At 37.6% G+C, this 21692-nt stretch overlaps 2 protein-coding genes across 3 annotated transcripts; one reads left to right on the forward strand and one right to left on the reverse strand.

The window, feature by feature from the left end:
• LOC121315544 (39S ribosomal protein L19, mitochondrial-like) lies at positions 1–3145 on the forward strand. Its single transcript, XM_041249720.1, has 6 exons — positions 1–133; positions 481–604; positions 999–1117; positions 1422–1556; positions 1997–2178; positions 2460–3145. Exons 1-6 carry the CDS (start codon positions 52–54, stop codon positions 2679–2681), a joined length of 864 nt encoding a protein of 287 aa, XP_041105654.1. The 5' UTR covers positions 1–51; the 3' UTR covers positions 2682–3145.
• A 138-nt stretch (positions 3146–3283) lies between these two features.
• LOC121315543 (intron Large complex component GCFC2-like) lies at positions 3284–21134 on the reverse strand. 2 transcript variants are annotated; one of them, XM_041249718.1, is made up of 18 exons: positions 20517–21134; positions 19838–19951; positions 19479–19613; positions 18090–18311; positions 17835–17935; positions 17428–17531; positions 16934–17117; positions 15538–15661; positions 15109–15187; positions 14022–14137; positions 10207–10406; positions 9234–9387; positions 8119–8240; positions 7737–7813; positions 7136–7202; positions 6196–6342; positions 5646–5782; positions 3284–3695 (listed from the first exon to the last, which is right to left on the reverse strand). In XM_041249718.1, the coding sequence occupies exons 1-18, from the start codon at positions 20875–20877 to the stop codon at positions 3578–3580; spliced, it is 2562 nt and encodes an 853-aa protein (XP_041105652.1). In that variant the 5' UTR covers positions 20878–21134; the 3' UTR covers positions 3284–3577. The 2 variants fall into 2 exon arrangements, with proteins under 2 accessions (XP_041105652.1, XP_041105653.1); XM_041249719.1 differs by lacking the exons at positions 3284–3695; positions 5646–5782; positions 6196–6342 and adding an exon at positions 6353–6763.
• Between the last annotated feature and the right edge of the window lie 558 nt (positions 21135–21692).

Genomic DNA, 21692 nt, shown 5'->3' on the forward strand with positions numbered 1-21692 from the left:
CCACCAAAGCTGCTCACGTGTTGTGTGAGAAGGTCACAGTGAGGTACAGACATGGCAGCTTCCAGGAGAGCAGGCTTGTCTGGTTGGTCATTTATAATCTTTAGTAAGACAGCGCACAGTAACCTCCAGCAACGTGAGTTACTTTTAATTTACCAAGTTTAAGATATGTTTGAAGTAAAAACAATTTGGGCCATGAATATAGTGTGCATTATTTCTACTGCCTGTCAGTGACAAGTCGATCTCAGAATCGTGATAATTTAAATGGGGTGCACATTTTCGAGGTAGGAGTTAATATTTACAATGATTAAGAAAATGCAGAACAAAAGTCGAAGATTGATTTTATTCTATTGTCGCATTTAATTGTGGATCTCGGGAGACAAATCAGGATATGTACTACAGCTAACGGAGAGGGTCGAAGCGTTGTTCAGCTGCCGTCAGAATAACGCAGCAAATGTTGTTGTTATTGTTTCCTGTATCAAGGCTTGCTGTCAACATCAACTAGACTTCACAGTTCGGACAGCGGACATGGACAGCCACCGAAATTCATGCCTCCACCGAAACCCGTTATTGTGGACAAGACACAAGCAGAGGCAACTCAGAGAAGGCGAGGAAACAGTCTGGTTTTAGTGAATATATTTAAGGGCGTTCATTATTTTTTTATAAATAGTGTATTTCAGTGGAAACGTTTACATTATTTTTAAAAGGTTAGGCAACATATCAAACGTTCATTTTGTATTAAACGTACATAAAAGGTATGAAGAATAGTGGCAATTCCGCACAGGGCGCAAAATTGGGATTGTTTTTTAAAAATCTAAACGGTTTAAGTGTTTGTACCCTTTTTATATTTTTTACCCTGTTCTCTGGAATAATTAGGATAAATGGGAAGCATAATTTAATCCCTACATTTTAAGGGGAGGGGGACCAGATAGAATCAATCTAGTGATTCCCACATTAGGCAAACATAAATAATCTGTTTGTTTTTTTGTTTGTTTTTTCAGGTTCCTAAGTCCTGAGTTCATTCCACCCAGACAGAGAACAAACCCAATCAAATTCGTTATTGAGAGAAAGGATATGATTCAGAGGCGAAAAGTTCTGAATATTCCTGAGTTTTATGCCGGTGAGTATTGTATTTGTTTGACTGAGTTTTATTATTATTATTATTTGGGGCAATAACAAAGTGGCAATTAATCCGTTCATCTTGTTCCAATATCACTTCTGAGAACTTAACTTCCATATTTAGGGATCTAGTGTGAAGTTAAAATAAAGGTTCAAGATTTGGTATAAAACAAAGCTGCATATGAAATTTACACCACCAGGTGGAATACCATTACCAAAATCTTGGTAGTTGTATGACAAGTTGCTACACAATTGTATTCTGTATATTAAAATAAATTTATAAAACATATTTATTTTTATTTCAGGAAGCATTCTTGCTGTAAACGTGGCAGACCCCTATGCCAAAGGAAAAACAAACCGTTTTGTGGGTATATGTACCCAGAGATCCGGCAAAGGACTTGGAGCTACTTTTGTCCTGAGGAACATTATTGATGGGCAAGGTAAAGTTTCACTGTTTGGTTGTGTTTTGGAAGTCTGTTTTCTTCAACGTTAGCAAATGTACTGGTTTTGTTTTCTTGTGGAATCACTTATACAACTATGTACATAAATCTGGAGATTGTTTTGCATCTAGAAATATCTTTAATAAGTTTTGTATGCAACAAGTTTCTTTTGTAAACTTATTTTTAAAATGTGGGATTGATATAATAGAGGAAGTTCAAATTAAGGGTGCCGTATATTCTGAAACCAATAGTAATGTGAGACCTTAACTGTGATACAGATACTTGATGTTTCAAAGTGTGAAAGATTAAAGGAAATCCATTCTGTAATTCTTGCTCATCCTGCTGCTATGCATAACTTCTTTTTGTGTTGCAGCAATAACAACATTGCTCTATTTTTACTCTTGCTAGTGTACACAGAGTATTTTGCTTTTCATTTGTAGGGGTTGAGATTTGTTATGAACTCTACAACCCTCAAATCCACCAGATTGAGGTGCTGAAGTTAGAGAAGAGATTGGACGATAACCTGATGTATCTTCGTGATGCTTTACCAGAGTATTGCACTATTGACTTTAACATGAAGCCAGTGCCTCATCCTGCAAATGGAGAGGTTCCTGTCAACCAAGTAAGATGCACCGTGAATATTGTTCCCCATACTTCACAAATTTATGTTTTTTGTCCCTGTCCTGGTATTTTCCCAGATGCACAAGGAGCCCTTTGTTGAAAAATATGACTTTGGGGATAACTGCAGCAAAATATCTTAACTGCCCATCCCACTTGCAGTCAGTATTATTCACCTGAAGTGTTTGATTAATAATTGAACGTGTTAGGATGGGTATGTAGGTGGTACATTAAGCTGGTATGTTCATTATGTGTTTTTTTTTTTTTTTTTTTTTATTGTTTAAGCTGAAAGTGAAAATGAAACCTAAGCCCTGGTCGAAGCGTTGGGAACGTCCGAAGTTTAAGATCCAAGGAATTCGTTTTGAGCTAACACTGTCAGAAGAAAAAATGGAAGAAGCCAAGAAATGGGATCAACCCTGGCTGGAGTTTGACATGTTAAAGGAGTATGATACATCAAAGATAGAGAAACAAACCTGGGAGGAAGTGCAAAGAGAAATGAGTAAATGAACTTTAATGATGGACCATTAATCTGTGCCATCCGTAGGGCTTAAATAGTTCAGGTGGTTGTGGTCTGCTCTTTAAATTTGTTCTTTTTGTATTGTAGAATGTTTTTTTTCTTTTTTTACCTGTGTATCAGCTATTAATCTTAGTGTGACCAAAAAAATAAATAAATAAATACACCACACAAGTGCAAGAGACAAGGGGTCATCTAATGGAATCTGTCCTAGAACCTAGTTCACTGCATGCACTCTCTTTTGTATGCAAAATTTCACACAAGAACCATATTAAGACTATAATTGTCAGCCTAAACATTAAACAAAATTCTATTCACATGCACATCAACATAATGCAGGCTGTTGGGTATATAATATGTTGTCGATCAAGGTCAGGGGATCCTAAAAGTTAACAAGGAAAATGACCTTTACAAACTTGAGTTTGTAATGCTCATGTATTATAATAATAAAGCAGTACAAGCACTTATGAGAAAACTTGCATTTTCTTTCATTCAGAAAACTCTTTTATACAATTCTCCATGTGGCTTAAACACATATTTGCTTGGTTTGGGTGTTATTATTTTACACCTTTTTGGTGGAAGCAGCAGCAAAGGACTTGGCAAAAAAATTAACTGAATGTGGTGGGGTCACCATGATGACAGGTTTATATTAACAATTCTCAAGTTTAAACATACAAAAAAACACTATTCGTGTTTACATCTTGATTGTTATGAATGTTTCAGACTTTTATTGTATTTCTATTTTTTAGTTATGCTGCTCAATAAGTGAGGTTTAACCTGACAATCATCTAATTTCAAATCTAATATTAAAACTCAATATTGGGGCTACAGACAATTTTTTTCCCCTATTTACTTATTGAAATGGAAGTATTAGGTAACGTTTCCCCAATTAACTGAAGCCAAGAGAAGTTTTCAGATCTTCCATCTGGTATTCCCTGATAATATCCTCTGCATGGTCCAGAGCTTTGATGGTTACTAGAAGAACCACAACTTCTGCTGCAAGCTCCCTACGATAAAAAGAACAGTAATACTTTTACAAATTACATGAAACTGAATGCAGGGTGTGATAGAACCGACAGGTGTACCGATGCCTGAAGCCACTTGCCCAATGCCTCTCAAATTTAAAAAAAAGTTACGGCAAAAGTTGCCTATATGCCCGCCTGTCATTGCCGCCGGTGTCCAACACCAGCACATCTGATCCAACCCATTCACAAACTTGCTCAGCTAGCCTGTTTTGTCACAATTCAATTGAATTCTGTCCTGTGAGAAAATGACTCGTTATCACAATGTATTATTGCTGCCATTCTTTTTACTATGGACCTCCCAGCACTAAGCCACGAGAAAGATGTACTGTGTCATTGGTTGATGACGGGCAAACAGAGTGTGGCGTATATTTAAATTTCCTTTAAATTTACAGCTTAGTAAAAATAAAAACATACATATAACGTATACCACATTACACATAATCTATGATTATATATGGTATAAGGAGATCTGATTCTATGTTTAAAATTGCAATACACATTCAGTGTACATACATTATTCTACCCAAAATATCAACGCTAAAAATGAACACAAATAGGTAGATAATTATTAGTTTTGCTCAAATCCTTACACACACACACACACACACAAAAAAAAAAAAAAAAAACAGAGCTATGTATGACATGGTTCAAGTATCAGCTCCTTGTGAGTAAGGGATATAACAGAATAGTGAACAAAACAAGAAGTGGATCGATTTCTGTTTATTTTTGTGTAATGCCTTCTCATTACATGACATAGTTGTTCTTTTTAACTAGTAAAATAGGTGCTTTGACAAAAGGTGTTAGAATGTGTATGCTTAAACAGCATACCTTTTTTTATCTGAATCCACTGTCCAGCAATGCAACATAAAACTATAAATCCTTTGCAACTGTAAATTTCACTGTAACTGTGAAACTATATTAAGTCTCTCGAATGTAAACATCTAATATTATTTACATCCAGCTTTTCATCATTGTGATGCAGAGCACTCTCCACTGCCTGACGACTTTTCTATTTAAAGGTTTTTTTTTTTTCTCTTCAAAGCTGCATACACAGGTTGTACAGGTTACAGTGGTTAGTAAACTACAGTAGCGTAGACACACTGCAGACCGAACAACTCATTTGGCCATATCATAATTAGACTCCAGCCACAGGTAAATCTTCAGCCAGTTTGCCTGAAAATCTTTAACTTTCCCTTCACTGACATTGCTTATTTGTGCTGTTGTACCACTAAGGCTGTACTTTTCCACGCATTGATTTCTCAATTTTCATGAATTAGAACCAGTGCCGTATAATAATAATATCCAATTATCCATGAAAATCTCAATTTCTCAAATACTATTTTAAACATTTAAAAATGCATCGATTAAACATTCGCTTCACCAGCGGACAACTTGTTATATGAAATCCAGTTGAACTTGCTTTCCCTAAATTATGAATCACGTGGCTAGAGGGTTTTAAAAAAAAATCTTTAATTACAGGACACAGACAAGCACTATATTTAGTTCTTCTTAACAGGTTGACAGATAGAAATACCCTGAATATCTGTTTTGCAAATTACCCTTTGTATTTTTTCCCCATTATGAAAGTTTGTTTTTAAATTGGATATTTTTACAATGGAAAAAAAGAGGCCTATATTTTATTTTTTGTACCAATTAGTGTGGGAAACACCCAGAAAACATTGAAGGCTCTATATTTATTTTATGTTGCTTTATGAATGGGTATGAAATTGACTTGGTGTCCTTGTCTTGCCTTTCTACCCCCTAGAAGTGCCTTGATGCCCGAATCTTCACGCCCAACGAAAGCAACACGAAAGCCTTGCTCTTCATGACATTAACTTCACGCACTGTGAATGCTTTAAAAAAACAACTCCCCCCTCCCCCCCTCTTTACAAAACACAAACCAGCATGTCAGTTAGGTTCAAGATGAATTACCTGATGCTGCATTCATTGCTGTTTTTGCACAAGGTATGTGCAGTCTGGTGTAAGTGCTTGCTGAAGTGTTTAAGCTGAGGCAGTGTAGACCTGCTGCTCAGATCTTTAAACCAGCTCTTAGGAAAACATGCCACTGTCTAGAAAAAAGCACAAATATATCCACACTGAAGGTAAACTACAGTGTTACTGCAACAAAAAAACAAAACAGATTTGACCTGGGATAAATTGCTTTCTGTATATGGGTTGGGTAATGCTGTACTGTGTATAAACTGAATGAAAGGTGCATTTGTGGGCCTACTTTCTGCAATAAACATTTTTATGACTGAAGATGAGGGACTTTATCCCCAAGTTTCTAACGTACAAAGTACTTAAGCTGATACAGCACATGAAGCACATTCCATCTAAATGGAGGAAAACTCATATAAACTATTACATCCATATAAACTAATCTTGAAAGACCCTTACTACACATTTACAGATTTTAGGCTGCATTAATAACAAAATACCCCAATTTGTAGTTGTGTACTCCATCTTAAAACACACACAATACCTCCTTGCACTTCTCCACACTGACTCTTCCAGGCTGAGTATTCAGAAGAGTTATCAGAATGTAGCGATTGAGGAGCTTGTCAAACCCCAGTTCTTTTAGAGCCTCCTCTGGTACCAAGCCATCCCACTGCATAATATTACCTAGAAGCTAAAATATTATTGTTAATAAAAAAAAAAATGCAAATAAAATCCATAATAGTAACTGATGATTTATAAAAACAAATAAATACCAACTGCAGATGCATTCATTTTTACTATAAAGCCACTCTACTCCACCACTAGTTTTTAATAAAGAGCAGTGGGATAGCAATAGACGCAGGTCAGGACCAGTACTGCGAGTACACTATTTTTTGGATTTTTTTTTTTTTTTTTTTGTAAAAAGAATGGAAGGCAAGTTGGAGTCAGGCCAGGTGGTGGGACTGGTAAAGGAAAATCCTGGGCTGGAGGACCAGTTCATGCCAATGGTGATTGAGGCCCTGCGGCACATGGATGGGTACCGATGGAGGGCCTGGTAGCGAGGACACTGCCCAAGGTCACTGGAGGAGGTTGTGGAGTTGGTCCTCTGCTACCTAGAGGCAGACATATAGAGAACAACAGCCCAGGCAGTGTCTCCAGCCTAACCCTGCGACCAAGGGAGTCCACCTGCTGCTCTCACCTCTACCGCCATGATAGTGGTTTATGATTTATAAAAACAAATAAATACCAACTGCACATGCATTCATTTTTAGTATAAAACCGCTCTACTCTACCACTAGTTTTTTTTACCCAGAAATGATATTTTAATGCATGGACTGTGTGCTTCGTGGCCGAAGCAGTACAGAAGAGCAACAGGCTGACTCATACCACTCCTAAAGCTTTCATACCATGTCAGGAACTGAAGTTTTGCCTTTTTTCTTAACTTACATAAAAAAAGTTCAGATCAAAAAGACTGACTTTCTTACCTTGACAGCTGACCAGAACTGCCTGTCCTGGAATTGACATTGCAATGAATTCCTGTCCTCTAGGAACCTGGTGTATATAAAAATACAAAAAAAAGAACATTTGGCATTTCTTGTAGTAATATAGTACATTTAGATAATACAATGTTGACAATACACATCTATAAATGGTACCAAGGCCTAGAGTTCATATTGTTCTATAAGCAAAATCTGTACCACATACCACTGACAAACATAAATAATATAAAGTTATTCTAAAAACAAGAATAAAATATTTAACATAGCTCTGATATTTCACACTGGTGGTGATGTCAGGCCAGGAGATCACACAACAGACTGGGGTAATGAAAAGCACTGTGGTGCATTTAATTCAAAATAAAATATTTAAACAAAGATTTAAACATGAAGGCCAAAACAAACAAATAATAACAATGACAAGTACCATGCTGGTGCTTCCAGCACAAGAACCTGTTATTTCTATAGTTATAGTATATAGTATAGTTCTTCTTTTTTTTCAAACAAACCGAACTGGGTTGATTTGCAAATACACCATATGTGAAAAGGCCCAGTCACACCACATACAAGTCACCTCTAATTAACTTACTTTTTAGCATAAAGAGGAATAAACACATCTTCATCAACTGAACTTCTCATTCTCAAGATTACAGAGTTAACAAAATCCTGTTTAGAAAAAAAATAAATAAAACATTTTGAATCAATATGTAATGCAAAGTTGTAGGACGATTTTTCAGTAGATTCAGAACCCTTCAAATGAGACTGCAAAGGACTGCATCAAGGTAGCTAAAACAGCTTACAGTAATGTCATTTAATTTAGAGGCACATTCCCCAAAATTATATTTTAGAAAATAGCCTATAATAAAACTGTTTTACAATTTTTATTTGGTGGACCATTATTAATAACATAATGGTTTTAGGTGGGAAAATGCCCAATTAAACTGGATTACAAAACAGAAAGTGTTCTTTACCTGTACTACTTTCTTCTGTGAACCCTGAAACAGTGAATAGTCATCTTCCAGCTTCCTGCAAAGCCTCACTAGACATCGGGTCTGTGTTGATGAATAAGGGTCCCAAATATGTTCCACAAAACCTGCAATAAAGAAAAAAGTATTTTTCTCTGTATAAGTCTTTCCTGTTTGGTAAAGTGTTAGCTGTAGGGCTGCACAATAAATTGTATATACCGGTTGTGACAGAGACAAAACAATTATTGGTGATAAATCTCTCTCCCGACCTGTGAGGGCGCTGTGTAAGGGAACAGAGTGCCCTGGACTGGGTGGCCAGGCAATTCATTCCCTGGGTTAGGTGGAAGTCTGCCACCTAGAAAGGGGGCAGAGCTACGGTACAGCAAGTCATCGACCTGGAAGGGAAGCAACGTGGCAGCCACGGATTGGAGGAGCAGTTGCAATCGTTTACCAAGGGGGCTGTGATTGATGGTACATAAGGGGACATGGCGTGGTGGTCAGTTCCTTTGTTATGGTTGCGAAAGATCTGCTAAAGGAACCGTGAATTTGTATCATAAGTGTTTCGTGTTTTGTTTACTGTATTAATTGCACTGTTTGTATATTATAGCCGGTTAACACATTCGGGAGCTGTAGTTTAAGACCAACAATCAATACGGATTTCACTGCACTTGTATTTCACTGATAATGTGTAACTCACCACAAAAATTCACTGCACTCACTCTGGACTTGCGATCTTGTTTGTATCGTGTGTATTATTTTGGTACTGAACCCTGTGCCATGCCAGTTCTCCTTGTTATTATTTTCTTTTGTCAAGTGACTACAAAAATAAATCATGATTTCACTAGTACTGTGCTGTCTGTCACTGTATCAAACCCTGCATCATCTCTACACCAGTGTACTACTGCCTACCACTTTGCCACACTGGCATATAAAAACAAAAATCTTGTTGGTTTGCCATTTACTGTGATGCACTTTCTCATTTAACATGTTTAATGCTAATTCTTCCATCTTCATACAAATTAACTATCCCCAGGAGGAAATACAACCTGTACAGAAATACCCATCAATCCCCGACCCTTTACACAAAGTGTAGGGCTAGGGCTGTCTTGTAAGGAACTGACCTTGAATTTTTGGAACGACTGTTTTCTCAATGACTGAGGGCAACGTTTTCATATCAGGGTTATCCTTAATCTCAGAGCCTTCATGTTCTCTGCCATAACAAAACTGCTCCACAGCCGTGTACCAGGGCATTGTCGCAAAGTCTTCACAATCTTCCTGCAATACAAATCCATACAACTATACAGCATAATGAAAAGGCTGACTTTGAAGTGACCACTGTGCTGTCATTCACACTGACTGTGCATAAATACTGGCATTTGTTAAAAGCTGTAAACAGCAACTGTAAAAGCTATGTTGAGTAATGCAAGGTTGATAGGACTAGGTAACTGAAATGACTGGAGGCAGCCCTAATTTAAATGGTTATATACCTAAATATAAGACCCCTGTGCGGAATTTAACTGAAGTTCACTATTCACAGTTCATTACCATAAAAGGACATATTGGCATACACATTAAATGACAATAATAAAACATTATTGCCACCACATTCTTTGGTGGCATCTTTGGTGACTATTTTGGAGAAGCAAAATACTTCAGATAACAGCTGCATAGTAGGTGCGGCTGCTGGTGGAAACTGAAGACGTACTCATTGATACAGAGTCTGACTAACTTATCAGCTACATCCGTTATCTATAAAAACAGCAAGTAGAGTGCAATGCTTCCCCCACATGTCATCTAGGTAGAACTCCCCACTGAATGGGGAATTCCCTGGAGGTGGGTGTTAACCTGCCGGACAAAAAACAGAATAAGTTCCTAAAGTCTCTATGTACAGATCGGACGCCTCAATATGTAGTCCAGTACTGGTGTCAGCAGTAGATTTTTTTAGTCCTGAAGCAGCAGTTAAGTTTGACATGTCCTTCCAATCCGAACACTCCCATCCCTGAAGAGAAGCGTTGGCTCTACCAGCCTTGGTCAAGAATTCTTGTATAACGCACCATCACACTGCGTTCAAAAGAAGAAAAATCTAATAAATACCTTGAGGGGATTCCAGTCAATAAGTTGATAGCTGATTAAAGGGCCGAGAAGTTTAGGAAGACAAAGCCCAACGTAAGCATCATAGTAGGAGTCAGCAAACCTGCCTCTCCACTGATCAAACTTTGAAAGGACGTCCTTAATGTTATGGAAGTCCTCGTGAACATCATCGAAGATCTTCTGAGACTCACATAATACGTCATCTGGGAAGAAAAGTTCATCAGACACATTGGTTGTCTTATCTACTTTCCAAACAAGTATGCCAGCGATTTACACCCCCTCCCACAGCTGGAAATACAATATGTCATGAAGAAAGAAATTACCATGACCTTCACTCACCATATGTAAATGTCAAAATGTATTGCATCATATATATATATATATATATATATATATATATATATATATATATATATATATATATATATATATATATATATATATAGTAGTACTGTGCAAAAGTTTTAGGCAGGTGTGAAAAAATGCTGTAAAGTAAGAATGCTTTCAAAAATAGACATGTTAATAGTTTATATTTATCAATTAACAAAATGCAAAGTGAGTGAACAGAAGAAAAATCTACATCATATCAATATTTGGTGTGACCACCCTTTGCCTTCAGAACAGCATCAATTCTTCTAGGTACACTTGCACACAGTTTTTGAAGAAACTCAGCAGGTAGGTTGGCCCAAACATCTTGGAGAACCAACCACAGTTCTTCTGTGGATTTAGGCAGCCTCAGTTGCTTCCCTCTCTTCATTGAGTCCCAGACAAACTCGATGATGTTGAGATCAGGGCTCTGTGGGGGCCATACCATCACTTCCAGGACTCCTTGTTCTTCTTTACGCTGCAGATAGTTCTTAATGACTTTCACTGTATGTTTGGGGTCGTTGTCATGCTGCAGAATAAATTTGGGGCCAATCAGATGCCTCCCTGATGGTATTGCATGATGGATAAGTATCTGCATGTACTTCTCAGCATTGAGGAGACCATTAATTCTGACCAAATCCCCAACTCCATTTGCAGAAATGCAGCCCCAAACTTGCAAGGAACCTCCACCATGCTTCACTGTTGCCTGTAGACACTCATTCGTGTACCGCTCTCCAGCCCTTCGGTGAACAAACTGCCTTCTGCTACAGCCAAATATTTCAAATTTTGACTCATCAAAACTCATCCCGAGCACCTTCTTCCATTTTTCTGCACCCGTTCCCGTGTTTTCGTGCATAGTTGAGTCGCTTGGCCTTGTTTACACGTCGGAGGTATGGCTTTTTGGCAGCAAGTCTTCCATGAAGGCCACTTCTGACCAGACTTCTCCGGACAGTAGATGGGTGTACCAGGGTCCCACTGTTTTCTGCCAATTCTGAGCTGATGGCACTGCTGGACATCTTCCGATTGAGAAGGGAAGTAAGCATGATGTGTCTCTCATCTGCTGCAGTAAGTTTCCTTGGCCGACCACTGCGTCTACGGTCCTCAACATTGCCCGTTTCTTTGTGCTTCTTCAAAAGAGCTTGGACAGCACATCTGGAAACCCCTGTCTGCCTTGAAATTTCTGCCTGGGAGAGACCTTGCTGATGCAGTATAACTACCTTGTATCTTGTTGCTGTGCTCAGTCTTGCCATGGTGTATGACTTTTGACAGTAAACTGTCTTCAGCAACCTCACCTTGTTAGCTGAGTTTGGCTGTTCCTCACCCAGTTTTATTCCTCCTACACAGCTGTTTCTGTTTCAATTAATGACTGTGTTTCAACCTACATATTGAATTGATGATCATTAGCACCTGTTTGGTATAATTGTTTAATCATACAACTGACTATATGCCTACAAAATCCCTGACTTTGTGCAAGTGCACCTAGAAGAATTGATGCTGTTTTGAAGGCAAAGGGTGGTCACACCAAATATTGATTTGATTTAGATTTATCTTCTGTTCACTCACTTTGCATTTAGTTAACTGATAAATATAATCTATTAACATGTCTATTTTGAAACCATTATTACTTTATAGCATTTTTTCACACCTGCCTAAAACTTTTGCACAGTACTGTATATATATATATATATATATATACACAGCTCTGGAAACAATTAAGAGACCACTGCAAAATTATCAGTTTCTCTGGTTTTACTATTTATAGGTATGTGTTTGGGTAAAATGAACATTTTTTTTTAATTCTATAAACTACTGACAACATTTCTCCCAAATTCCAAATAAAAATATTGTCATTTAGAGCATTTATTTGCAGAAAATGACAACTGGTCAAAATAACAAAAAAGATGCAGTGTTGTCAGACCTCGAATAATGCAAAGAAAATAAGTTTATATTCATTTTTAAACAACACAATACTAATGTTTTAACTTAGGAAGAGTTCAGAAATCAATATTTGGTGGAATAACCCTGACTTTCAAGCACAGCTTTCATGGATCTTGGCATGCTCTCCACCAGTCTTTCACATTAATGTCGGGTGACTTTATGCCACTCCTGGCGTAAAAATTCAAGCAGCTTGGCTTGGCTTTGATGGCTTGTGACCATCCATCTTCCTCTTGATCACATTCCAGAGGTTTTCAATGCGGTTCAGGTCTGGAGATTGGGCTGGCCATGACAGGGTCTTGATCTGGTGGTCCTCCATCCACACCTTGATTGACCTGGGTGTGTGGCATGGAGCATTGTCCTGCTGGAAAAACCAATCCTCAGAGTTGGGGAACATTGTCAGAGCAGGAGGAAGCAAGTTTTCTTCCAGGACAATCTTGTACTTGGCTTGATTCATGCGTCCTTCACAAAGACAAATCTGCCCGATTCCAGCCTTGCTGAAGCACCCCCAGATGAGTCCAATTTTCAGCTTTGCCCAACACCTGGTCGTCTAATGGTTAGACGGAGACCTGGAGAAAACTTCGCTGGCTGTGTTGCATGGAGCATTGTCCTGCTGGAAAAACCAATCCTCAGAGTTGAGGAACATTGTCAGAGCAGAAGGAAGCAAGTTTTCTCCAGGTCTCCGTCTAACCATTAGACGACCAGGTGTTGGGCAAAGCTGAAAATTGGACTCATCTGGGGGTGCTTCAGCAAGGCTGGAATCAGACAGGAACTTAAAGAGCTTTGCCGGTCACTCTAAGCACTATCCGAAAGTTGGCCGAAGACATCTTCTTGTAGGGGGTTTAGTAGTTTTGTTTTTTATTTAAATGGAACTTTACTCAGTCCTGTACAATTTATATATTATATGCTTGCTTACTATCTACGAGAAGATTTAGTTTCTGTTTCTCTTACAGAAAAATTACAAACACGTAAATTATAGTGAGAAAAAACACAGGAGTAGGATATATTTTAGTTTTAACGGAAATCAAACCGATATTCACAGGTTATATTTTTCTTTAAGAAAAACAACTGCATCATACTCAACTACCATTCTCTCTCCTTTTCTTGTCCCGCCCCATAGCAACCAATACACTCCTGATTCGCTGGTACAGTACTCCCCCTGACCTCTCAACTCCCACCTAATAGGCTCTCGTTAACTGTCAGTAACTGTATTGTAGTCAAGCTCCAAAAACACACAAGAGTATAGTGCTGCAGATTGAAGCCTCTCACCGCGCCGCTTCTAAAATGCCTTAAAATCATGTAATAAAATATTGCAACGTTTGTAAATCATTGTATTATTAATAAAGGTCGCCCTTGTTTTACGGATCCCAGTCATTTTGATCAATTTAAAATTAATGCTGCAATGCCAAATTGAACACACACAGATTATTTGCAGAAGCCTGTGACCTTCCATTAAACAATAAAGACACTTCCAGGAGGCAAACCCAGGTTAACGTTCAGCTTGTTACATCACATACCTCTCTTCTTCTGGAACTCAGCCACGTCAGCTGGGTCTACTTCATCATCACTATATAGGCCTTCACTGGGCCCTGCTTTGTTCTCAGAGTTCTCACTCCGCTGACTTCTGCGCACCCTGAAAATTAAACACCAGAAGCAAAGACTAAGGTTGCAATTGAGGGGGGTTCGACAAGACACACACTATTTTATTTACCGATATTCTTTAGCTTGACCTCTACTGAAGGTGAAATGCAAAAAGAAGTAATGACTCTGCCAATGCTGCCACCCACAGATTTTATTTTTAGTATGGCTTTTTCTCAGTCAGCTGCCAGAAAAATATTGAATGCTTTCAGTTTAACTGAAGAATATCCTATTTGATTTGACACAAGGGCACACTTCTCCAGGAACACATTAACTAGTTTCAGCGTAACACGCTACCAGTGCTGTGTGTAATAAATGCTACAAATTTGAAGAGTGTGCTTTAGTAGTTTTAAATGTTGCACCTATTAAATCATAATAAAAGAGCAGGTGGAGCCAACTGTGATGAAAGCCCTAGCCTCACAGGACTTTCTAGGCACTTGGAGACTCCCACTACCAATAACGTATACCGAGCATTAAAATAAACTCACTATTATAACACATTTATTTAAAAAAAAAAAAAAAAAAAAGGTACATAAAATGATGGACACTGACGAAATGTTTTTTATTTCTTTTTAATCACTCGATCATTCATCCTTGACCATGGCACGCTTGAGTGACTATGACTGAAGCATATGCACTTAATCACCTAATTAGTGAGACAGTTGATTGGACACTGGATATGGAGTGATTTCAGCTGCTGAATTGCAAGCTTGAATAAAAACAATAAAGAAAATCACAGAAAAAAAAACAATATGCCACGTCTGTCAAGAGAGCAGCGCCTTCGTGTCAATCGGCATGTTGGAGGCTGGACTAGGGCAACGTACTGTGGTTCGCCGTCTTGGGTGCTCACAGCCAGCAATTTCAAACCTGGCGAGACGGTATAACCAGACACACACTGTCAATGGTAAGTGATAAGTTTCTTTTGATACTCAGTATGCTAACACACTATCTATGGTGTTCACTTACCTTCTTTCCTTCTGTTCTACTAGGCATTTATTTCTTTCTCCACTGTCCATATGCCCAGTATTAGATGAACCAGTGTAACCTGAAAAGGGATACAATTATTACGTCGGCACTCTGAACAGCCTATATAAGAACAGTAATATCTGCCATTAACAGAAGAGCATATCTGACTTGATAACTGAAGTGAAGAGGTTATGTTTAGCTCTCCTTATGTCCAACTCAACCCAGCAAAAAAATACAGCAGATTACAAGCAAAGACAAGTCAAAGTCAATTGTTTATTTCTCTCAGAACTGTGATACAGAAGTGTCAAATATCAGATATGGCAAATCTGACAATGCAAACACACTGTAATTTGCATGAGAATGAACATTTACCTGTGCAGTAAAGTAAACACCATCTGCGTCATGCAAAACTAGCTGAACAATACTCACTTGTGAGTTGTTGGATGTACAAAGATTCCTCTTTGATCTCTTCCCGTCTTCGATTCAAAATAGCTTGTGCTTGGTGTTTTAACAAGTAATGTAGCTCCGATTCTACTTCACTTATCATCTGGATCTAAACAAACAACAGAAGGTACAAACTGCAGTCAATTATAGTTTACTAGGGCTAAAATACAAAGACTGATCTATCCTGGGCTACTATTTAATTTACTGTATTACTTCAACTTGGCACCGCCCTCGAATTAAAGACGTCCTCGTATTGACGCCGCAGTCATATATCAGCTTTATAGAGGCCGTCCTCGAATAAATGCTGCTATCAATAAAGAAACAGTAAGGTATTTTTTTTCTCCCCCTACTAAAAAAAACACACTTAGTAAACAAATAAATGTGCAACACTGAATATGTACATGTAACGCCCCCGAAGAGACGGGAGCCTCAATCTAACACTGAAATTACAAACTAATGTACACACACATAGTAAGCGCATTTTATTTTATGGTAATACAGTTCTGAAAGAAAATGCAAGATAAACTATGTACAGAACAGCAGTCCTTCTGAAATTCTAGGTGGCTTATTGTTTTGTTTTTAGTTCAATTGTAATTCCCGTACTCAATCCTGTACAAATAAAAACAATGTGCTTACTGCCTATGAGAATATTTAGTTTCAGTTTCTCTTGCAGAGAAATTACAAACAAGCAGAGAAATTACAAACAAGCAAGTTACTGTGAGAAGAAAACAATAACCAAGATAGATATATTGTAGTTTTTACAGAAATCAAACTGATATTCTGAAGTAATTTTTTGTGCAAAAAAAACATTTATGTCACTCTTGGATTTAACAGCCACACCAGCATTGTCTCGCCCCTTAACAACCACTACACACTCCTGATTCGCTGGTACAGTACTTACCTGACCTTCTAACTCCCACCTAATAGGCTCTCGGTAACTGTCACCGATAAATGTACTGTAGTCAAAGCAGGTTAGCCACACACGCTGCTACATACAGGTAAGCTACCATATTACAGAAAATAAGCAACCGTGATACTTCTAAAATGTCATAAATCATGTAATAAAATACTGCAGCGTTTGAAAATCTTAGTATTATTAATAAAGGTTGCCCTCGTGTAAAGGCCGCCCTCTTAAGCGCCGCAGTCATTTTGATCAATTTAAAATAAATGCTGCAGTGCCAAATTGAACACGGTATTTTACCATTTAACTTCCAAAGTATAAACTCAATTTACAACACTACCCCCATAGGGAACTGCATGTTACTGTAACATATCTGGAGTAGAAATGGACTGTCTTTGAAAGGCAATGATCTGAGGTATCTGAATAAAACTAATGTAATTTGTTAGAACTCCTACTACCCCTCCCCCAATCCCAACACACCTTTTCATTGAGGCAGTCTACCAAGTTTTGTACATATATTCTCATTTCTTTATAGAATTTGTAGCGCAGGCATGGAGAGGTATCTTCCAGGTTTTCTAAATAAGTCTTGGCGCTCTCAGTGTCCTGTTGAATTTTCTCCTGCTCCCTCTGGTGTGCTCGATGAACCTGCCCTAGAGATTCAAGCCTAGTTGAAAAAATAGAAACATCTTGTAAAAAACAAGTCACTTTTTATTGCCCTAGTATCTGAGCAGTCATGAGCCCTTCTATTGGTATGCCATATGCAGTTTTTAATTGTTATCTTTAAAGACGATTTTAAAAAGTTAGTTTCATGTTTTTGGGCTGCATGTCTGGTTGAGTTATTGTGAAATGTGTCTGATTTTGTAATGACTGGTCACATAACCCGGTAAATTCTTAAGAAATACCAACTGGAGTTTCATCAGTTAAAACAATTACTCAATGACTTGCAATAAAACATAATGATTACTATTACTTGCTTTTTAGTTAATCGATTCTTTATCATTTCTAGATTGACTGGAGGAAGTGATGCAGTAGAATTGAAACGTTTTGCAACCTTTCTGGAATTATCAATATCCGAAATCTGAAAAAAAAAAAAGAAGAGTGTGCAGTCTTCAATGACAAACAACAAGCAAGAGGAAGATCTACATTGGTACATTGTTCCACCACTCATTCAAATAGCTCTGGTTCATTTATGGCTAAAATTGGGCTATTACCTCATAACTCCTACATCTCACCAATTCTTAATGTCTCAAAAAAAAAAAAAAAAAAAAAAAGAAGAAGAAGATGAAACAGTAAGTGTTAAAGGGTCAAATTCTGGGCTATTTCTGGAACGGACTCCTGTGTGCAGCTGAGACAAGAAGGGATGGCAGGCGTGGTATTGTACCTGTGGGATGTTTGTCCCTTTTCTGATCTGTTGTTTCTCCCACAGATTCTGATCATCATCTTCCTGGCTGTCGGTACTTTCATCTTCACTTTCACTCCTACCTACAGTAACCAAACGACAACAGAAACATAAAGAAAAGCCTCTGAATAGAACAGCAAATGCATGATGCATGTTATACCAGTTGTTTTTAAATACATTTTACCATAAATTCGGAGTGCAGGTGTACGTAATAAAATAAATGTTACTGTAACTTGCCAATCTTCGCATCTATCCTTTGTCTTAAGGTTTTTGGTTTTGGTGTAAACTGGAGACTCCGCTCATGATCATCTGGTTCGTTGTTGCTATCTACATCATCTTGATCCTTTATTCCAGGGCTATTCCCCCAAGTTGTGTCCAAGGAAATATAGTTCCCTGGGGCTCTAGCCAGCTGACGTTGCCTTTTAGCTGCCTGGATTCGCCGTGCATCAGGGATATCACCTGCACCGAACAATGCAAATGTTAAGAGTAAAAAACGGACAGGCATATTGGTTAAAAAATATGGTTTAGGTACAGTATGAAACCTTTCTTATCACTATGATCAGTAATAAAACCAAAGCCTTAAATCCCCTTTTAAACCATATTCCTCATTCCTTACCTCTCAACTAACATTTAACAGTTCCTTGACCAGTGTGCTGAGGATGTTTTTGCTCTTCATTTATTTTATTTTATTTTTTTTTACTGTAATTTTGGATGTTCAGGTACTATGCTATAGTTTTAGAACTTTTATACTACTGCTACCTGGCACTCAATCTGTGTGGTTTCACCAACTTTGATTGAACTACCTAATGTTAACCTAGGTATAATGCTAAATGGTCTCACTTTTAAACAAAGGAAATGAGTGAGACACAGGAAGTAATAAGTTAGCAAATTTTGCTAATAAAGTTACACAGACAGTCTTGGTCTTCACCTTTAGGTTACAATAGACAGAACCAGCATTTCAAATCCTTCAGCACTACTTACAGGGATTGAAATAAGACTCCTACTCCATAATTGTTTGAGCCATTCCAGGTTTTAATATGTGTTATTAAATTCATAGTAAAACCAGGAACGGATCAAACTGTTACGCAATAGGAGTCTTAGGTCCATCCCTGGCTTATTAGGTAAAGCTCTGACCACATTTCAGGACTGGACCTGCATGATGAGGTTTTAAATCCAATGATCTAAACTGATCAGGGCAAGATATGCAAGCTACTTGCCACTTAAAACTTTCCCTGACGTGTTTCAGGTAATTTTATGTGAAAAGTAGATTAGTTGCATTTAAAAAAAAAAAGTGGACTATTCTAGATTAGTCAGGGTGGCAGGTACTTGAAGCCTGAAGTCCTTTTGCTCTACGCATTTCTGTCAAGCTCAGCTTTTTGAAAATACAGTGTACAAATGTGACCATAAATTAGGTTTTATTTTGTTAAGCATCACTCGAGGAGTGACTTATGGATTGCTTAGGATTTTTATGACAATGGATTGTTATATTTGTTGAAATATGCAATTAACAAGTTCTACAAAAAAAAAAAAAAAAATAATACCTTAGTATAATTGTTCTCATAATGGCTAGAAGTAATAATAAAACAATAAAAAAAACATATTCTTACAATTGTTCTCATTACAAACCTGTCCCACATTCTGAAGAACTGGATCTACTAGATGAGTTTGAGCTCCTGTCATCACCACTTCCTACAGACATCTCATCTCCTTCAGTGTCATCACCTTCTCCAGAGCTGCTCTCTGCCTTGCGATCTTCCCAACCTAATTGTAAATAGCAGACAGGTTTGACAATCTATTCAACATGTCTCAAAAAAAGCAAATGGTGTTGCTTTGATTGTGGCAAAACCATTAAAGTAACCAATAATAATGTTTTGCAATATGCTGTGGTGCTGAAGCTGGAGGAAAATGCATTACAAACCATAAACTTCCGAGAAAGATAACAGCTGATGTTTAATGAGTACACATGTAATAACGTTAGTTTTTACCTTTAGAATGAACAATATTTGTATCTGCTGGTCGAGATTGCTCTTTCTTCTTCTGTGCTTTGAAAACAATAGTGTTTGCAGTCGGCTTCTTAATCTTAAATCCATTTCCATCCACTAAAAAGATTAAACAGCATTTTTTTTTTTTTCAGTTGACATTTCTGCTATGGTTTTGCAGATTCAGCAAAGCACGGATAGTAATAGAGTACATTTAGTTTTAATTTTCTTGAGTGTTTAATTTTCTTTGCCGAATTTCCACTTCTCATCTGAATGAAGAAGTGACTTTTTTGGTGTGCTCTGGGCATACATTTTAGACATATTTTCAGCTGATCTCATTACCGACAACATAGAATTGATTAAATGAAACACATTACTGTTTATATATGGTTAAATCTTTACATTTGAAGACATCTTAAGCAATCACGTAAACTGGAGTTACTTGAGCATTTTGACACGCCAAAAAAACCTGCTGAAAATTATAATGTAAATTTACAGGTTTTATAAAGTGCTGATAAAAATGGCCAAGACACTATCTGGTTCATGCAACAAGCTAAATATTTAAAACAGAATGTCCCGAATGGCTGATTTGTGGCTTTTCCTTGAAAGTGACTGGCAGCGGTTTACTTCATAGACTACACACAAGCATGCTGCCGAATCTCGCCAACAATGTATGAGCGCTTACCTTTATCCTCAACAAAACTCAGCACACTTTTAATCTTCTCTTTGTTTTCACTTTTCAGTTTATTTTCTACTGTCTCGGTTTCCACTTGTTCAGTTGCGGCCTCTGAAGTCTGATCATTTACGTCGTTCTCCAGCGGATCGTCTCCACTGCCTGAAGCCGGTTTAGAGCTCACCGACTCCCGCTTAGAACTACAAGAGATGCCCCTGCCCTGGTGCTGTTGCAGGCTCAGCCGGGCCGGGGCTAATACGTGGACGTCTTCTCGTGTCTCTCGAACTTCATCCTCTCTGGTCCTGTTTGTCTCATCTTCCTCGCTCGAATCAGCCCGTCTCCTCCTAAAATTTCGGTTCGGTTTCTTAAACATCTCAAGGAAAAAAAAAAAAAAAATACACGGGTAAACAGGAACTGATTATAATTGTACAAAAACAAAATGCTCACACAGAAATGTTCAATTAAATGTGTTGGTTTTTTTGCAATTCTGTTCGCTTACGCGGTGTACCATTTTTGTCAAGGAGTAACTTGTGTATATGAAAATAATATTTTACATTTCTTCTTAACACTTCACATTATAGTATCCCCAAAGATGAAGACCTTTGGTATCCCTCAATAACCTTTTGTCCAAGTGCATCCTGGGAGTTGTAGTACATTGAGTGATCCACGCCAAATGCTGTAGGTTTGATAATATTTCTGTAATTGTCATACATTGACCAGAACAACAATTCAGACAATGAATGCATTGCTACACTGATAAAATGACACACACCGGTGCATGCAGTTTTATTTATTTATTTTTTGACAAATACTAGAGGAGGTATCATTAAGACCCGTTGAATACTATTTAATAAACGATGGCAAATAGAAGCATACTAATTCATTGTGTGATAAAAGCAAAAAAAAAAAAAAAAAAACATGAAATTGGTTTACTGATTTATTTTATTAATTAAAGTTTTTTTTTTTCTTCACAAGGAAACACACAATTTACTACAGATTCCTATGGCAGCATGAAATGTTCTTATGTAAGTAACTCAGGGAGAAGAAACGACATTTGTAGCAGAAAGAATAGGCTTCACCCAGGTGAAAACAAAATCTAAAAAACAAATATAAACTGCAAGTTAATAAGTAATACCGAGTCTTAAAATGTATTCTGAGGTCTATTTACCGTATTTATTTATTTTTTCA

The sequence above is a fragment of the Polyodon spathula genome, chromosome 5, assembly GCF_017654505.1.
Source record: "Polyodon spathula isolate WHYD16114869_AA chromosome 5, ASM1765450v1, whole genome shotgun sequence".
Lineage (NCBI taxonomy): Eukaryota > Metazoa > Chordata > Actinopteri > Acipenseriformes > Polyodontidae > Polyodon > Polyodon spathula.

Coding starts and splice junctions, on each gene's coding strand:
- LOC121315544 (XM_041249720.1), top strand. CDS start 52: ATGGCAGCTTCCAGGAGAGCAGGCTTGTCTGGTTGGTCATTTATAATC. Junction 605..998: donor GCAGAGGCAACTCAGAGAAG/GCGAGGAAACAG, acceptor TTGTTTTTTCAG/GTTCCTAAGTCCTGAGTTCA. Junction 1,557..1,996: donor GAACATTATTGATGGGCAAG/GTAAAGTTTCAC, acceptor TTTCATTTGTAG/GGGTTGAGATTTGTTATGAA.
- LOC121315543 (XM_041249718.1), bottom strand. CDS start 20,877: ATGTTTAAGAAACCGAACCGAAATTTTAGGAGGAGACGGGCTGATTCG. Junction 9,388..10,206: donor TTGACTGGAATCCCCTCAAG/GTATTTATTAGA, acceptor TTTGTATTGCAG/GAAGATTGTGAAGACTTTGC. Junction 5,783..6,195: donor GTGTGGAGAAGTGCAAGGAG/GTATTGTGTGTG, acceptor GCTTTTTTCTAG/ACAGTGGCATGTTTTCCTAA.